Raw genomic sequence first — 17,486 nt, 5'->3', positions numbered from 1 at the left:
AGGCACCACTCAATCACATACCCTGATGCAGCCAAAATGAACATTCTGTGCCAATTAGCAAAGACATTTATGAATCATTTTGGGGAATCAAGGAGGCATTCATTTATATCTATTAATTGATTAATATTGATTGAAAAGGCATAAAACAACACATGATATGATAATAGTGTACTCTCTTTGCATTGGGAGAAAAATATTATGGAGTAACTATTCCTTTTTATCACATTGATTCTTCTTTATCAGACTTAGATAAAATTTCAGAAAGAAAGATCTATGTTGGTATCTGTGTTTGTATTTAGGAATGTCCTAGCATCTAAAATAAGAGAGTTCAATGAACATCATATTTTAAGAGAGTTATTGTCTAACTTGTTTTATTCAATATCTCAAAGCAGTTGAACAACAGAGAGATGGTGAAAAATCTACTTCAGAAATTACTTTGCTTAACAAGTTCACCTTCATTCTGTCAACTGCCTGATTGGGAATGTATCTAGAAGTCCTGTAAGCTTCATGGATGCAATCTGTGCAGCCTCACAGGACCCCACACGCAGAAGGGGGCCCCAGGCTTGACATTTAATGCTCTGCTGTCACTATCTTGAATTTCTTAATAATTTTATCTTTGAATCTCTTTTGTAAGCGAAGTCCGATGGGACAATGGAAGATGTGTTTGGGGCATGGAGCATCAGCTCATATGTGGTTCCCACCTTCCCTGGATGGGTTCTCTGCAGCTTGCTCCCCTCCCACTGCCCCTGCACCGTTTACCCCTGGAGGGGCCTGGGTGTGAGCCCACAAAGGGTCGGGGTTGAGAAAATGCATTCTATGCACCAAGTTGCAGGGCAAGGTTCCGGGGACCTGGGAGTGTCTGTCCTGGCCCTGTGTGTAGTCCCTCAACCTGATTACTCCTGTGCCCGAGGGCATGTGATATGAAATAGCAAATAATAACACCATGACAGGTCAAGAGAGAAACTGCAGAAGGAAAAAGATTTTCTCTTGTCTTTTGAACAAGGAGCCTCAAATTTTCATTTTGGTCTAGACCCCACAAATTACGTAGCCTGCCCTACACATGACTATAAATGGGAAAGAAGCAAAAGAGTAAGCAAAGGGGAAGAGGAGAAATTAGAGAAGTAATGGGGTGTTTGTGAGGAGAAAGGGAGATAATTAGGGTGCAGAGATAAAAGCAGCTGAAGTCCATATAGCTACAAATGGACCAAATATAATCTGTTTTTGAAATTAGTTCTTAATTTCTGATTAAGAAGTAATATCCTATCATAAAACATTCAGGTATATTCCGACACTGAAGATGTGAGTGGAAATCTACATTCAGAGAAATAGCATAGGCTCAGGTATTAAAAATCACAAGGTATTTACAAAATCACAAATAACAACCACTCATCCCAATGCTGTCAAGTGCTGCTTTCTCAGTAGTGAATTCAAAGCTCCTGTTTCTTCAGGCATTTCCAACATTTTGACTCCAGCTTACAATTTAAGAACCACTTTTGTAAGGATATCTAAACACAATGCAGGTTAATAAACAGTGAGGTCATTATCTTTATTTTTTTTTTAATATTCATTTTATTGAGATATATTCACATACCATGCAGTCATAGAAAACAAATCATACATTCAATTGTTCACAGTACCATTACATAGTTGTACATTCATCACCAAAATCAATCCCTGACACCTTCATTACCACACACACACAAATAAGAAGAATAATAATTAAAGTGAAAAAGAGCAATTAAAGTAAAAAAGAACACTGAGTGCCTTTGTCTGTTTGTCTGTTTGTTTCCTTCCCCTATTTTTCTACTCATCCATTATCTTTATACCTTAACTTTGGCTGCCTCCAATTTTACCAAAGGATATCTTCTGTTTCTCAGCACTTTCGCCTGCCAGGGGATGACGTTGTCTAAACACATTTTCAATGTTTTCTTTTTAACAGTTAATATATTTCCAGGATGCAAGTCCATTTCTTTCTAAAAGGTTCCTAGGACACCCATTGAAAAGTCAAAAGCAATGAACTAAAAGAGATTGCTATTTGGTCAGAGAAGAACGACACCCTTTGTATCGAAGTGGGGAATTACAGACTGTGGTCACCCTCTGCACAGTGTCTCTTTGTCAAGTAATACACGCTGAAAAAAAAAATAATACAGATGGAAAAATATTGTGCACTGTCAGATCTTGGAAACGGCCAAAGGATTTTTCCTCACCAATGTCTTGTCGATGACTTTCACATTCTGGCACCCTGAAAAAAATAATGCATACATTTAATATAAAATGAATGCAATAATAATCAGGCAGGTAATCGTTTTCCCAAGGAATGTAAAACTTGACAAATGTAAGGTTTATGATTCAAGGAAGGCTTGCCAAATCTTATGTGGCATGAGACCATTTTTATTACCTAAATAGTCCTTAACACAAAATGACTGGCACATATTTTTATTAACACAAAGAGTGTATTCTTTCTGCCACATTTAATAGAGATTCAGTGACTGAAGGGTCTCTTTTAGGATATGTCTGTAGCAAATTAAAATGCATGGTGAGGATTCACAGAATGGCATTCTTCTCACTAAGCCTCTCTCTGTAGGAACCCAGCCCAGTGCTAAGTAGACAGTTTATCTCGGGAATTCTATCTATGCGGACAATCTGGATCATACAGATGGCAGAAAAGAAAACCCTCCTTACCTTCAAAAATGGGGCAGTTTATAATCAACTCATGGTCTTTTCTTCTAGGGGTCCATTTGGGTCAGTTTTGAATGGCACTTAATTTATTCATTCTTTCATCCATTGAGTGTTTTTTGTGTGTCAGGCACTGCTCTAGGCAGAGGGTATACTGCAGTGAAAACAAAGAGCCCTGCCTCGGGGTTCTTACATTCATGAGGGTAAACAGATAATACATAAAGCATCTCATTTAAAAAGTAAATTATATACTAGGTGATGTATAGAAGGTAAGATCTATGGAAAGAGAATGAATAAGAACAGAGAACGAAAACTGAAATTGTGAGCGAATGGGTGGGGAAGGATTACAATTTAAACAGGTGGTCAGGGTGGGCTCCTTTGGGAGAGTAAGATTTAAGTGAAGACTTGAAGGACATTAGGGAGTAAGCCATGCAGTTATCTGGGAGAAGAATATTCCAGGCAGAGGAACAGCCAATGCAAAATCCCTAAGGCTGAAACATGCCTGGCACAGTCAAGGAACAACAGGGAGGCAAGTTTGGCTGGGGTGGAATAAGTGAGGGTGACAGGAGTTGACCCTACAGAGGTAATCGAGGTCAAACCATGTGCGCCGGTTTGGATGTATTAAGTCCCCCAAAATGCCATGTTCTTTGATACAATCTTGTAGTGGCAGATGTATTTAGTCTTGATTAGGTTGGAATCTTTGGATTAGGTTGTTTCCATGGAGATGTGACCCATCCAACTGTGGGTAACACCTTTGATTAGGTAATTTACACGGAGGTGTGGCCCCACCCTTTCAGCATGGGTCTTGATTTAATCACTGGAGTCAAAAAAGAGCTTACAAACAGAAGGAGCTCGGTGCTGCAGCCAAGAGAGACACTTTGAAGAACGCACAGGAGCTGACAGTGGAGCTGGAACACTACCTGGGATCAGCAGACCCCAGCCACGAGCCTTCCCAGCTAACAGAAGTTTTCCGGATGCCATTGGCCTCCCTTTGGTGAAGGTATACTTGTGTTGATAGCATCATTTGGACACTTCCATGGCCTTCAGACTATAACTTTGTAACCAAATAAACCCCCTTTATAAAAGCCAATCCATTTCTGGTATTTTGTATAATGACCGCGTTAGCAGACTGGAACACCATATAAGGTCTTATAAGCCTTGCTAAGGACTTTGGCATTTTCTCTGAGTAAACTGGAACCCACTGGAGGGTATTTTATCAGAGGAGTGTAACGATGTGAATTAATGTTTAGAAAGATCCTTCTGGCGGCTGTGTTGAGAATTGACTTGGGGGGAGATGGGTTCAAGGACAGACAGGCAAAATAGCTGGGAGCCTACACAGGGATCTAAAATGAAAACAGAGGATGATAGTTCCAGTCTGGGCAGTGGCAGTGGAGGTGATGAAAAAGGTCAGATTCTGGTTATGTTTTGAAGATAGAACTCCCATGGATATCAAATTCTGAGAAAAAAGAGGTATAAAGGATGACACAAGAAGTTTAGCCTGAGCAATTGGAATGATAGTATTAACATGAACTGAGATTGGTGAGAATGCAGGTGGAGCAGGTTTGGTGAAGAAAACTAGCAGTTTAGTTTGGGACAGACAGAGTTTGAAATGCCTCTTAGACATCCCAGTGGACATGCTGAATAACCACCTGGGGATCTGTGTCTAGAATTCAGAGAGTGCTCTGCACTGGAGGCATAAGTGTGGAAGTCAAATTTAATACATCCCAAAATGATTCTATCCTCTTCCCCTGCAAACTCACTTCTCTCCAGAGGTTTGTAGCTCAGTGGAAGGCTCTACCTTTCTCTCAGTTCACAAGGCCATAAACCTAAGCAGCAACCCTTCCATCCTCCCCCACATCTCCAAAACTGTCACTAGCTCCTGTGGACCCTATGTTCATTATTACATTGGTGACCAGTATATATTTCTTTCTACCTCCATTTCTACTCTGCGTTAAGCCAGTATCTCTTACTGGAATGGGTCTCCCTAATGCCAATCTTACATCCCCTTCCCTCCTATCAATTTTCCACATCCCAGAGAGACTGGTCTTTCTACAAAGAAAATCAAAATTTTCATTCATTTAATTAAGTCTGTATCAATAGATAGATATTTGTGCCTTTCATCTATATAGAATAGGACAAAGTTAATTACTTTATTCCAAATATGTGAAACCCTCATCAAACACAATTAACATGTCCTGCTTCTCTACTTCTACATTGCCGTATCACATTTTCTTTACCCGGAATGGACTTTTCCTCTCTCTCAAATTATCTGAACTCTACACAGATTTCAAGGTACATATCCATACTCAGTTCTTCCATGGAAGCATCCTTTTTTCCCCACTTTGATCCAATTCTACATTGTGCATGGTCTATAGCAGTCAATTAGCACCCATCTATGACAATCTTCTAGGACTATTTTGGTGAGCATGAGTACCTTAAGGGTGAACACTCTTCCATAGTCTTCATCTCACTTATACCACCTAGAAAAGGGTCCTGCATTTAGTAAGCAGTCTACAAATATATGCTGAGTACTTAGAGTGGGTTGAATAGTGCCCCCCCAAAGACATGTCCATGTCCTAACCCTAGAACCTGTGAATGTAATTTTATTTGGAAAAAGAGTCTTTGCAGATGTAATTAAATTAAGGGTCTTGAGACGAGATCACACTGGATTATTCAGGTGGGCATCACATCCAATGGCAAGTGTCCTTATAAGAGGCACACAGAAAGAAGAGAAGAAGGCCATGTGAAGACAGAGGCAGAGATTGGAGTTATGCAGCCACAAGCCAAGGAAAGCCTGGAACCACCAGAAACTGGGAGAGGCAAGGAGAGATTCTCCCCTAAAGCCTTCAGAGGGAGCATGGCCCTGCCAACACTTTCCTTTTAGACTTCCGGTCTTCGGAACTGGGAGAAAAGGGGTTTCTGTTGTAAGATGCCCAGTTTGTGGTATTTTATTTTTATGGCACCACTAGGAAACTGATACAAATCTCACTCAAATACATATGTAGGTATTCAATGGCTCGACCACAATATAATCTCTTGGAAGGAAAGGATTTTGTCTGCTTTTACTATAACCCTCAAAGCATATAGAATATATATTTGAAAAATGTAATTTGAATAAATCAGTGGTTTTCAGTTAATTTGTTCTCTTATTACTATCACTATCCTTTTATCATGATTATTTCTGGTACAAAATCATACCCAAAAGCCAAAGTAAGTAAAATGTGCAAAAGTGAAGCTGCTCCAGTTTAAGCCAGTTCAGACATGACGGAGCACAGTTCCCCCAGTCCTTCTCCCAAATTCTATGTGGCCTAAAGGAGATGTGATAGACCACCTAGGCTCCAAGGAGTCTGGCTTAAAGACTGTTGGAAGTAAAGAAAGTAGTAAATGAGGATGACAGGTCTCACCACTCAGAGCCATGGCCAGCCGGAATTCTTCCTTCAATATCTCAAGGATATCTTGGACACCTTTCTCCCCCTAAGCAAGTAGAAGATGCAGAACTGTTTGGTAAGTCAGTCTGATTTGTTTCATGTGTTTATTTCACTGTCCAGTCATTTTGTTTTATGAATTTATTTGCTTGTCTAATTACCTGAACAGCCAAGCCCCAGATGATTGGTCTCCCCACAAACACTGCCTTGGCCCCCAGAGCCAGAGCTTTTAGAACATCAGTGCCTTTCCGCACACCCCCATCCAGGAAGACTTCCACTTTCCCTTCTGCCGCCTCCACGATTTCTGGCAAGGCATCAATCTGTGGCAAGAAGACGGAAATGATTATTAATGCTGAATTGTCATGCAACGCAGCCTCCAAAGTTCGGTGATCCATTGACTAGGTCTTCATATGAAAGAAGCTAAGTAGGTTTGGGGTCAAGAGTAAAATTATTTCCTTCTGAAGATGGGGCAAAATCTAGAAAACAACTAAATTTGGATTTGAGTTACTTATTTTTCTTTCAAGGTCCAGATTTGTTTTTCTGTTCCTGATATTCAGATTCAAAGATCATGATCAAAATAATACATAAACACAGATAAAGAATACTTAGCCATCTTTTATAGCTATCCTTATAAAAGGCATAAAAGTAAATGAAATACTTTATATAAATTATCCTTAATATTATTTACTCATCACAAATCAGTTGTTAAAATTCATACTAAGATATTAGTGCCAGCAGTGGTGTTTAAAAATGCAAATGGCTAATGATGAAAAACTTAGTCTCTGACTTCCCCACCCAACGCACTTTGCATCCAGCCTTATATTGGAGAGTACTCCATGAAAATATTTGTATTACCTTTAATGGATATGACCACATGTACCTTGATGGGCATAGCCTTGAATGGAAATCGATGATGGGTTTAGGTTAACACTAGAGATTACAGGAACCACGCCATGCATTATTATTTCTGATCCTTCATCCCCCTCTGAATCCATGACTTTTCCAAGGCAACTTTGCACTTCTTCCCACAAAAAGGGACAGAATATATTTCCCTACGTCTTGACTTTGGCCTTGGCTATGTGACCTACTTTGGCCAATAGCAAGTGATCAGAAGTGCCAAAGTGCCATTTCTGGGTCTATAGCTTGAGCAGCCTCATTCATTTCCACTTGCTCTTTTGCACCATTGCTTCCCCTTTGGCTTGTGCCCCAGGATAAATATTCAGAAGCAGAGCTGTCATATCTAAGCCCAGCAGGACCCGAAACTTGGAGCACAGCCATCTAAATAATACCAAGCCTAGATCAGTAGATGCTCAGTTGATCCAAAGTTTTGTGAGAAACTTAATTAAGTCACTGAGTTTGGGGTCTTTCATTTTACAGCATCATTGCGGCCATAGCTACCTGATGCAGTTGGCTACTTTGATGTGAATCTTTGACTTGAGAATGGAAACAATTCCTAAATTAACCTGTAGGTCAAAATCTGTAGAAATTTTACCCACATTTATCCTGAAATATTTAAATCTAAAATTAAGTTCAATTGCCACTTAAAATGCATGCTGAAGAAAGAACCATACACTCAAATACCGTTTTCCGAGAAATAATTATGCTGAAGTCACTCAAAGTCTTTCCCATTTTCTCCCTAAAATTTTAGAGACTAAACTTAAAGAGAGTTTTATGTAAGAGGCTGGAAGACCAAACATGCCTACAGATTTGGAGGAAGCAAAGACAGCATTTGGCATGTGGCCCCTAAATGTTGGCAGATAATGTGATTTTCCCCTTTTCCTTTTGCCTTTTCTGCCTTGCCAAACATACTTTGGATCCATTTACATATGTCCCCTTACCTATACATAGTCCCCCTTTTACATTCAGGCAAATTATATCAACATATAAACGGTACAATTTCCAAGTGATGATGCAAGCTATAATTAAGCATATTTCCCCATTTGAAACCAGAACCAAAGAAAAATATTAGCTAGCTTGGGTTCAATACACATTTTCAAAGTCACGCAAATCAAGTCTGTTTAGGTTGTTTCCAATGTCAAACCTGGCTGAAAACTGAACTAATAAAGATATTTAAAATGAGAATCCTGGGTTATAAAACAAGAGTCCAGAAAACAATGTTCTCTGCATTGCTGAGCATTTCTATCCTCTTTTTCTTTCTTTCTGTAGCTGCAGTTTTACTAGGTGTACCCAGGAAATTAATATATATTAAAAAAAAGATTACTTAAAAATATAGTTGTACAAACTTACTACTTTATGGCCCTGTTATGTTTCCTTCTTTTCAGCTTTCTGTACATCTCTGAGACCATTCATTTCTGGGGTTTTTTTTCCTAAATGCCTCTTTAGACAACTAATTGTGGGCTTAATTCCAGTGGAGTTAATCTATAGGAAAATATAGTGAGATCCCATGATGCTGTTGCTCATTTATCCATCCATTCATAGGCTTATGAAACTTTACTGAGGATCTGGTATCTTCAAGATGGTATGCCAGGCAATTCAAGGGGTACCAAAAGATCCCACAGAGATCTGTCCCCCTACCCACCAAAACTTCAACTCACAGGGAGTTCTCATCTTTCCCTCTTCTTATAACATCCACTGTTAGACTATTGATTGATAACATTTTATGCATGCAATCCTTTGTCCAAACCAAAGCAGTCAAACATAAAAGCAGGTAAAGTCAAAGATGCTTTAGATAAAGGCAAAGGAAGCAGAGTCCAGGCCACAGACCATAAATCCTCCCCTGCCTCTCTACCCCACTCCACCCCACCCCACCCCACCCATCACACTTCACCAGGCAGCCCTGAGGCACCACACTTTCATCCCTGCATTCAGGCTTGGCTGATTGTTTGCCAGAATGGCTGCAATTATTTCCCTAGCTATCATCATTTCCTTGCAATGTGACATTTCAGCTCCTCCCATCACCTGCAACGGAGTGTTTATTTCCCCACCCCTTGAATCTGAATAGGCCTTGTTACTTGCTTTCACCCATAAAATGTGAGAGGAGTGACAGCCTGCCACTTCCGAGCCTAGATCTCAAAAGGGCTCGCAGGCTTCCACTTGTTCTCTAGGAAACCTGCCACATTATGCAAACAAGCTCTGCTCAGTTGCTGGAGAATGTGAGACAGTGTCGAGTCATCTGCTGAGGGCATCCTACGCCAGCCAGTCCTAGAGGCCCAGCAGCTGACGCCAGACACGTGGGTGAGCCCAACCAAGACCAGAAGACCTCCCACCATATCCCAGCCCAAACTGCCCACCCATGGAATTTCAAAATGAATAAATGAATACTGTTTTTAAGCCACTAAGTTTCAGGGTGGTTTGCTACAGAGTAAAAGCCGACTGATACATCAAGTGTTTCTCAATGGCAGAATTTCATGGACCCCTCCAAAAGGAAAAATTAAAATACTTTAAATCCCATAAAACATGTCCAAGGACCTAATTTGAGAAACCCTGGCTTGACAATTCAAATACTTATTCTATGAAAATGTTTTACAGATGAGAATTTTCACCAGATAAGAATTTTATGTTTATAAGCTTAAGGTCCAATTAGCATTGAAATGAAAACACAAAACTGAAAAACAAAAATGCTCCTAGGGTTCACAGCCTGTCCTTAGACTCCAGTTTGAGAAGCTCTAGTACCATGCATTTTGGAAATCGATTAGATTACATCTTATATCGTCCTCTGATTACTTCAAGTCAATCTGAGCTATATTATTACCTTACAGGGAAGGATCTTGACATGGATTTATTGTTTAATTCCTATTGGGTGTAACAGAGGCCTGCCAGTGGTTCTCAGTAGCAATGCATTAAGATAAAATGAAGTTGAACTTCTATTACAGTGACCCTAGTGAGATTTATTTCTTCATACAAAGGGGGCCTGTTGATCAAAGTGCTTTAATCATTTATAGAAATGTGGAAATTACATAGTCTCACTGCTTTCTTTTGCAACCAACACAACACCAGGAGGTGGCTCAGGCTGGCAGAGTCTGAGTGACTTGTTCATACAGCTCCCATGGCTAAAGAGAAGCAAGACAAGGACTCGAACCCAAGACTCTGGACTCCCATTGCAGGGCCTTCCTATGCCATCATCCTGCCTCTGTGACTTTGACTCACGACACAATAGAATCTGCAAGACAGTGAGTCCTTTCGTGCAGCTACTGACACGTTTTAACAACACAGGCTCCCTCAAGCTTTCTGCCGCTTGTGTCAAAACCCACACACTGAGGGGAGAAACATCCTTCACCATAAACCTAATTCTTTCTCTCATTTCTCTCATCGTCATGGGTCCCAAATTTGCTCTAAAATATGAGGCAAAACTCAAGCAAGCATCTTCTACCCTTATGCACATGGAATGAAAAGGAGAGGGTTATTGTTTTTTTAAACCAGACTCAGAGACCACAGCTCAAAAAGCCCTTTTAGATAAGTTTCCATGTCCCCACAGCCAGAGGGAAATAAACCACACTGTTTAGATTTTGTTTCCCTGAAAATCTAGTTAGATTTGATTTCAATAGATTTAGATTTTATTTTTAGAAAACAAACTTAATTTGACCTACACACTAAGTCTATGTCTTCATACACAAGTGAGGTATAAATGTGAGAAAAAGCTTTGAGCCGGGGCCAGCTTTTTCTCCCTGCCAGGAGCAGGGCTTCACTCTCCACCTCTAATTACCTGCAGGCATTATTTAATATCGACCTTAAAAAGCACATCTCTACAAGTAAAACTGAATTAGAAAAGGCTAAAATCTTTTATGTTTTAAGATTTTAAATTCTTGACTGTACAATTCTACACTGTGAAAAGACTTGATTTGTTATCATTAATGCTTTAGAAAAAGCTGGGAGTGCAAATATTTACAATGAATGTTCCCTGTAGTCGTTTATTCTGACATAAGACCCACACAACTGATTTATGGATTTGGCTAGATCACCCTGCTTGTTCAATGAAACAATAATCCACTACTATTTGACTGAAATGCTATTTATTCAACTGTACTTCCAGTTGTTTGAATAAATTCACTGGTCATCCAATTAAAGCCATTCATCTAAGAACCTTGGACTGACCAATTCCGATCAAAGGTGGAAAACGTACGTGATTATCCAGTTCAGCAAGAGGTAGAGGTTTAGAAAGTCCATCTATCTACATTATTTAGGAACTATAACTTTTTTCAAAGTATGCTTTCTTAAACATTTTTTTAAATTGTGGTAAAGTGTATATAACAATATTTACCACTTTATTTTTCAGTTTACAGTTCAGTGGCATTAGGTACATTCACAACATTGTATAATCATCACCACTATCTATATCAAAAACATTTTCATCACCCTAAACAGAAACTCTGTACCTGTTACACAAAAATGCCTTTCTCCCCCAAGCTTCTGGTCAGCAGGATTCTCCTGTCAGTTAAAGCCGTCCATCTAAGAACTGCCTGAACAAGAACTGATCAAAGGGGGCAAACGCATGTGATTATTCCTTCAGGGAGAGGTAGTGGTCTGCAAAATCCACCCACATTTAGCAAATATAATTTTTAAAGTAAGTCTTGATATAGGATGCTAGCTTAACTTTGCCTATGATAGATCAAATGATAAAATGTTAAAATTTAAAGGCACCAAAGGAATAATCTAATTGCTCTGTAAACTTCAACAGATGAGGAAACTAACGTTTGGAGCAGAAATTCATTCCATCTGCCCCCACTTTAGTTCTGGCCCTCCTTCTCCCTCCCCTTGGCTGTTAAAATTATCCAGGTCACCTAAATGTCTCCTTGCCTCCTATCTTGTCAAAATCCAATTTATAAGACTCATTGCTACTGGTACCCTAAGAGTTTTCTATTGGTTATCCAATGACACACAAATATTCAAGAATGTATCTTCCCACTTCAGTCCAGGTAGGCATATTTCCCAGGACTCCCCAATGCCCCTGAGACACTGCAAACAAAATGGATTACTTGGTATTCCTCAAATACACCTCACTCTTCCCCGAGTTTAGTCTCACTCACCTCTGAAAACAGGTCCATACAGGAACAGAGCTGAGGAGAAAGGCAGCGACTGCATCATTGCCTCGTCTAAAAGCATCTTGACCAAGTCCCCACGAGCGGACAGCATGTACAGAAACTACTTTTTAATACCCCACACCCTCGTCCCCAGCTTCTAGACCCCATTCAGCTGCCCGGTTCTGGATTGTGAAATCCATCCCAGGATATGTGTTTGTCTCCACGACTTCGGATCCATTTCTAGTCCCCTGACCCTTGATCTTCAGTTCTGTCCTAGAGCCCCTGTTGATCTGTCTTTTGAAGCTCTTGGAGCTAATTGCTCTCAGTTACAGTTCTCACTGAGTTCCACAAACTTTCAGTCCAGTCTAGTACACTTTTATATCTCGAGTCTGGCCTCTGGTTTGCCTAGCACAGTGTTTACAGTGTTTAAAAACCGTGGTTGCATATTGGAATCACCTTGGGACCTTAAAAAAATATTTCTGATGCTTGTGCCCCTGCCCCCAGAGATTATGATGCTTTTGAGTATTTAAAGTTCCCCAGGTGATCTATGGTACTGACAAGGCTGTTCTCAGCTCAACCAGGGTAACCTATTTGCAGTTTACCTGCCCTTACCTGGATCACAGGAACTCTATCTCCTTTCCCCACCCATCCAGTCTCCCTGAAGCTCTTTAACCCCCATCTCCACAGGAAATGACACTCTTTCCCTTGCTCTGTCTTCCAGTCACAATTGTACCAATAACCTAAAACTTCATCAAAGCCTTCTGTAATTCCCAAAATTGTCCATGAGCTTCTCTTCTTTGGATACTCAGGACTTAGGCTTTTCTTTCATATTCCAATTTATATTATACCTATTAGAGAACTTACAAATACAAGAATAATCCCTGCCCAAAAATACATTATTATTTAACAGGAACTTTTGTACATAATAAATGTATCAGACTAATTAATTAATTTAGGTAGCTGTGTACCATTAAGCTTAAAATCTGAGCTATCATATATTCACACTTATTTGAGTTTTATTGATCACTCAAATACATACACACAGAAAAGGCAGACATAGACATAGTCAAAACTGTGATTAGAAATGAGAACTCCAAAGAGAAATCCCAGTTTTAGCTAAAACTCACAGTGGCCAGCACCCCATCAAGTTGTCGAGCCCCATGATTCGACACCAAGATCCCATCCACACCGTGTTTAACTGCCTCCCTGGCGTCATCACCTGGAAAGAGCAAGATAATATTTTATGGAAATGACTACTCAATGCAAGGCTTGGGTTTATAGTTTCAACATCCGAGGTTAACTCCCACATAAATACAGCTAGCTTGGTACCTTTAGCAGAGATACACCCAGGGGTTAGATCTAAAACATTATAGATAGTTTTCTCAGCCAAAGAAATGTCATCACTTACAACAATTTAATTATGAAATAAAATTACCAACAGATAGTAAATTCAAGTGCAGTTAAAATTTATGGATCCTCAAAGAAAATACTCCTGCTGAATATTTTTTTTCTTAAGAAGAGCATAGCAATTAGGCAGAATTACTCCTCTATGATTTGGATAGCATAAGAGAATACATAAACAGCAGGCATTTTAAATGTAACAGGCAATGAACAATTCTATTTTAAAAATATTTGTTCTCTTAAATCAACTTCCAACAGTTTTGTTTAATAATTCATATTTAAAATTTTTTTTTCAGCATGCTCCCAGTAACAAACCATTTGCTAACAGAATCATGAAAACAACACTACTTCTCAAGTTTAACATTCAAAGAGCAATAGCAAGTAAAACCCATTGGTCCAAGGTTGTAGTGAAATTCATATATTGAAAACTTCAAGCAGCTAGATACAGAACATTGTTTTTAATACCTATAAATTCAGCAATAGAGATTGAGGGCACACCTGACTAAAAATAATAAAGAAGAGACCTAATAGAATCTGTAATTCTGATTGTTTTAAAATTTAATGCTAAAACAATTTTTAAAATTGTTTCATAAAATTCTAGTTTTTACATATCTTATTTCTTAAAATGATGGTAGCAATATTTTCTTCTAAAACTAGGTTATGAAAGTGTAAACCTATATACTTATTTTAATTATACTAAAATCCACCTTTAAGGGATGATGTTACAAACTCTAAAATGCAATGAAATCGTATGAAAGGTTATCTGATATGTGAATTTCCTGGCATTAAATCTGATATTAATTCAATCTGGATATCAATTATGGGAAGCATTTACCAACTACTTTGTACATCATCTATTTACTTGCAAGCCTTTGTTGTGCTATATAGTTTGCTATATACATGATATATAACTGGTATTCTGTACGCATTTCTTGACAAGTTTAACCCTATTTAGTAGCTCCCACTAGTGTAATCTTTTAATTCAATTTTATTGACATAGTCACATGCCATACAATCATCCAAAGTACACAAACAATTGTTCACAGTACCATTACATAGTTGTGCATTCATCACCACAATTAATTTTTGAACATTTGCATTACCACAAAAAAAGAAAAGAATAAGAATAAAATAAAAATTAAAGTAAAAAAGAACACCCAAAACATCCCACCCCCCTATCCCTCCCTGTTATCCATTTATTTTTTGTCCCCATTTTTCTACTCCTCTGTCCATACCCTGAATAAAGGGAGTATGAGTCACAAGGTTTTCACAATGACACAGTCACATTGTTTAAGTTATATGGTTATACAGTCATCTTCAAGAATCAAGGCTACTGGGTTCAGTTCAACTGTTTCAGTTATTTCCTTCTACTATTCCAATACACTAAACACTAAAAAGGGGTAGCTATATAATGCATAAGAATAACCTCCAGAATGTCCTGTCAACTTCATTTGAAATCTCTCAGCCACTGAAACTTTATTTTGTTTCATTTCTCTTCTCCCGTTTGGTCAAGAAGGCTTTCTCAATCCCATGATGTCAGGGCCAAGCTCAACCCTGTGAGTCATATCCCATGTTGCCAGGGAGATTTATACCCCTGGGAGTCATGTCCCACATAGGGGGGAGGGCAGTGAGTTTACCTGCAGAGTTGGTTTAGAGAGAGAGGCCACATATGACCAACAAAAGAGGTTCTTCGGGGGTGACTCTTAGGCACAATTTTAGTAGGCTTAGCCTCTCCTTTGCAGTAACAAGCTTCATAAGAGCAAGCACCAAGATCAAGGGCTCAGCCTTCTAAACTGGTGATTGTGAGAATATCAGTAATTCCCCAGGTGGCAAAGTTTAATATTTCCACATTTTTCCCAGGCCCTCAAGGGGATTTTTCAAATACATTTTTATTCTCTGCCCAAGTTACTCTGGGCTGTATTGGGGCATCACACTAACCTGTACAAACAAACTAGGTCTCACTCCCAATTCCAAGTTCCATGTAATTATGGTGTTTGAATAAACTGAGCATACAAGTTAAATTATATAGTATGTTACAAAAAATACATAGATTTTCTGTAGCACAGAAAATAAACATCTCTTCCTTTGACCTCACAAAGAAGTTGAAGTTTTAAAACGTCAATATCATTCTACCCTTTAGTCTGGTTTACCTTACTCCTAACCAAGTCCATTTTGTTCATATCTCTAATTGAAGTCTGATCTCTTTTTGAGCCTCTTTAACATTTGATGTATGGGATAATGCTGACATTCATAGCTGCCTAACTCTGGCTCAGAGTCTCAAGTGTCACACAGATACCTGAAGTTCCAGGGACCAATCAGGTTACACACAAGAGCTCAGAATCTCAGAGTTTAGAAATAGCCATTACAACTTAGGAATAGATGTAACTGTTGTAAGAGTTTACAATCCAGGAACCTTTACCATAAGCCTTCCCTTGATAACCTATACCCTCAGATTCAATTCTCAGAGTTGGCACATTACAGTTAGTCCATATTAGTGAGGCATTATAATGTTTGTCTTTTAATTTCTTGTTTATTTTACTCAACATACTGTCCTCAAGGTCCATTCACCTAGTTACATACCTCACAACTGCATTCCTTCTCGTACTCACTCATTCCATTTTATGTATACACCACAGTTCACTATTCCATTCACCAGTCGATGTAGCCTTAGGCCACTTTCATCCATTGTGAATCATGAATACTGTCACCATAAGTACCACTGTGCAAATGTCCATTTGTGTCCCTGTTCTCAGTTCTTCCAAGTGTATACCCAGTAACAGGGTTGCAGGACCATATGGCAACTCCATACTTAGCTTCCTGTGGAACCACTATACTGCCCTCCAGATGGGCTACACCATCTACTTCCCCACCAAAAGGAAAAATAAAATAAAATAAAATGAAAAGTCAGACGCCACCACCAATGCCAAGAATCTCATCCCCCTCCCTTATATCCCTCATTTAGTTTTGGTATGTTGCCTTTGTTACAATTAATGGAAACATATTACAATGTTACTGTTAACTAAGGACTCTACTTTGCATTGATTGTATTGTTTCGCCAATACCATCCAATTTTCAACACCTTGCAAAGTTGACATTCATTTGTTTTCTTTCATGTAAAAACATTCTTATATTTGTACATTTAGTCACAATCATTGACCACTCTAGGTTTCATTATGTTATATAGTCCCAGCCTTTATCTTCTATCTTTCCTTCTGGTAACATACATACCCCTAACCTTCCTCTTTCAACTGCACTCATAGTCATCTTTGTTCAGAGTATTTACAATTTTGTGCTATCATCACAGTATCCTGCTATCCATTTCTGTATCTATATAATTAATCCTCTTGAGCATTCTCTACTCCTTCAGCATTGTGCCAGTTTGAATGTATGATGTCCCCCAAACGCCATTACCGTGATGTAATCTTGTGTAGGCAGACCTATCAGTGTTAATTAGATTGTAATTCTTTGATTGTTTCCATGATGTGCCCCACCCAACTGTGGGTGATGACTCTGATTGGATAATTTCCATGGAGGTCTTGACCCACCCATTTAGGGTGGGTCTGAATTAAATTCCTGGAGCACTATATAAGATCAGACAGAAGGAGCAAGCTGCCACAGCCAAGAGGGACACTCTGAAGAATGCCCAAGAGCTGAGAGAGGAGCTGCAGATGAGAGACACATTTTGAAGACGGCCATTGAAAGCAGACTCTTGCTCTGGAGAAGCTAAGGGAGGACAAACACCCCAAGAGCAACTGAGAGTGACATTTTGAAGAGGAGCTGCGGCCTAGAGAGGATCGTCCTAGGAGAAAGCCGTTTTGAAACCAGAACTCTGGAGCAGATGCCAGCCACATGCCTTCCCAGCTAACAGAGGCTTTCCGGACACCATTGGTCATCCTCCAGTAAAGGTACTCGATTGCTGATGTGTTACCTTGGACACTTTATGGCCTTAAGACTGTAACTGTGTAACCAAATAAACCCCCTTTTATAAAAGCCAATCCATCTCTGG

At 39.3% G+C, this 17,486-nt stretch overlaps 1 protein-coding gene across 1 annotated transcript in view; it reads right to left on the bottom strand.

Annotated features, from left to right (window-relative positions):
* Positions 1-1,690: 1,690 nt before the first annotated feature.
* HAO1 (hydroxyacid oxidase 1) overlaps positions 1,691-17,486 on the bottom strand; it is a 64,825-nt gene continuing 49,029 nt past the window's right edge. Inside the window, exons 5-8 of the mRNA XM_037810877.1 lie at positions 13,207-13,298; positions 6,263-6,421; positions 6,081-6,150; positions 1,691-2,242 (exon numbers count right to left, since the gene is read on the bottom strand). Coding sequence (XP_037666805.1) covers positions 2,172-2,242; positions 6,081-6,150; positions 6,263-6,421; positions 13,207-13,298 — 392 coding nt within the window. The 3' untranslated portion in view covers positions 1,691-2,171. The remainder of the gene's footprint in view (positions 2,243-6,080; positions 6,151-6,262; positions 6,422-13,206; positions 13,299-17,486) is intronic.

Source organism: Choloepus didactylus, chromosome 19 (genome assembly GCF_015220235.1).
Source record: "Choloepus didactylus isolate mChoDid1 chromosome 19, mChoDid1.pri, whole genome shotgun sequence".
Classification (NCBI taxonomy): domain Eukaryota; kingdom Metazoa; phylum Chordata; class Mammalia; order Pilosa; family Megalonychidae; genus Choloepus; species Choloepus didactylus.
The sequence above is the reverse complement of the archived record's forward strand: the minus strand, read 5'-3'. Positions and strand labels throughout refer to the sequence as shown.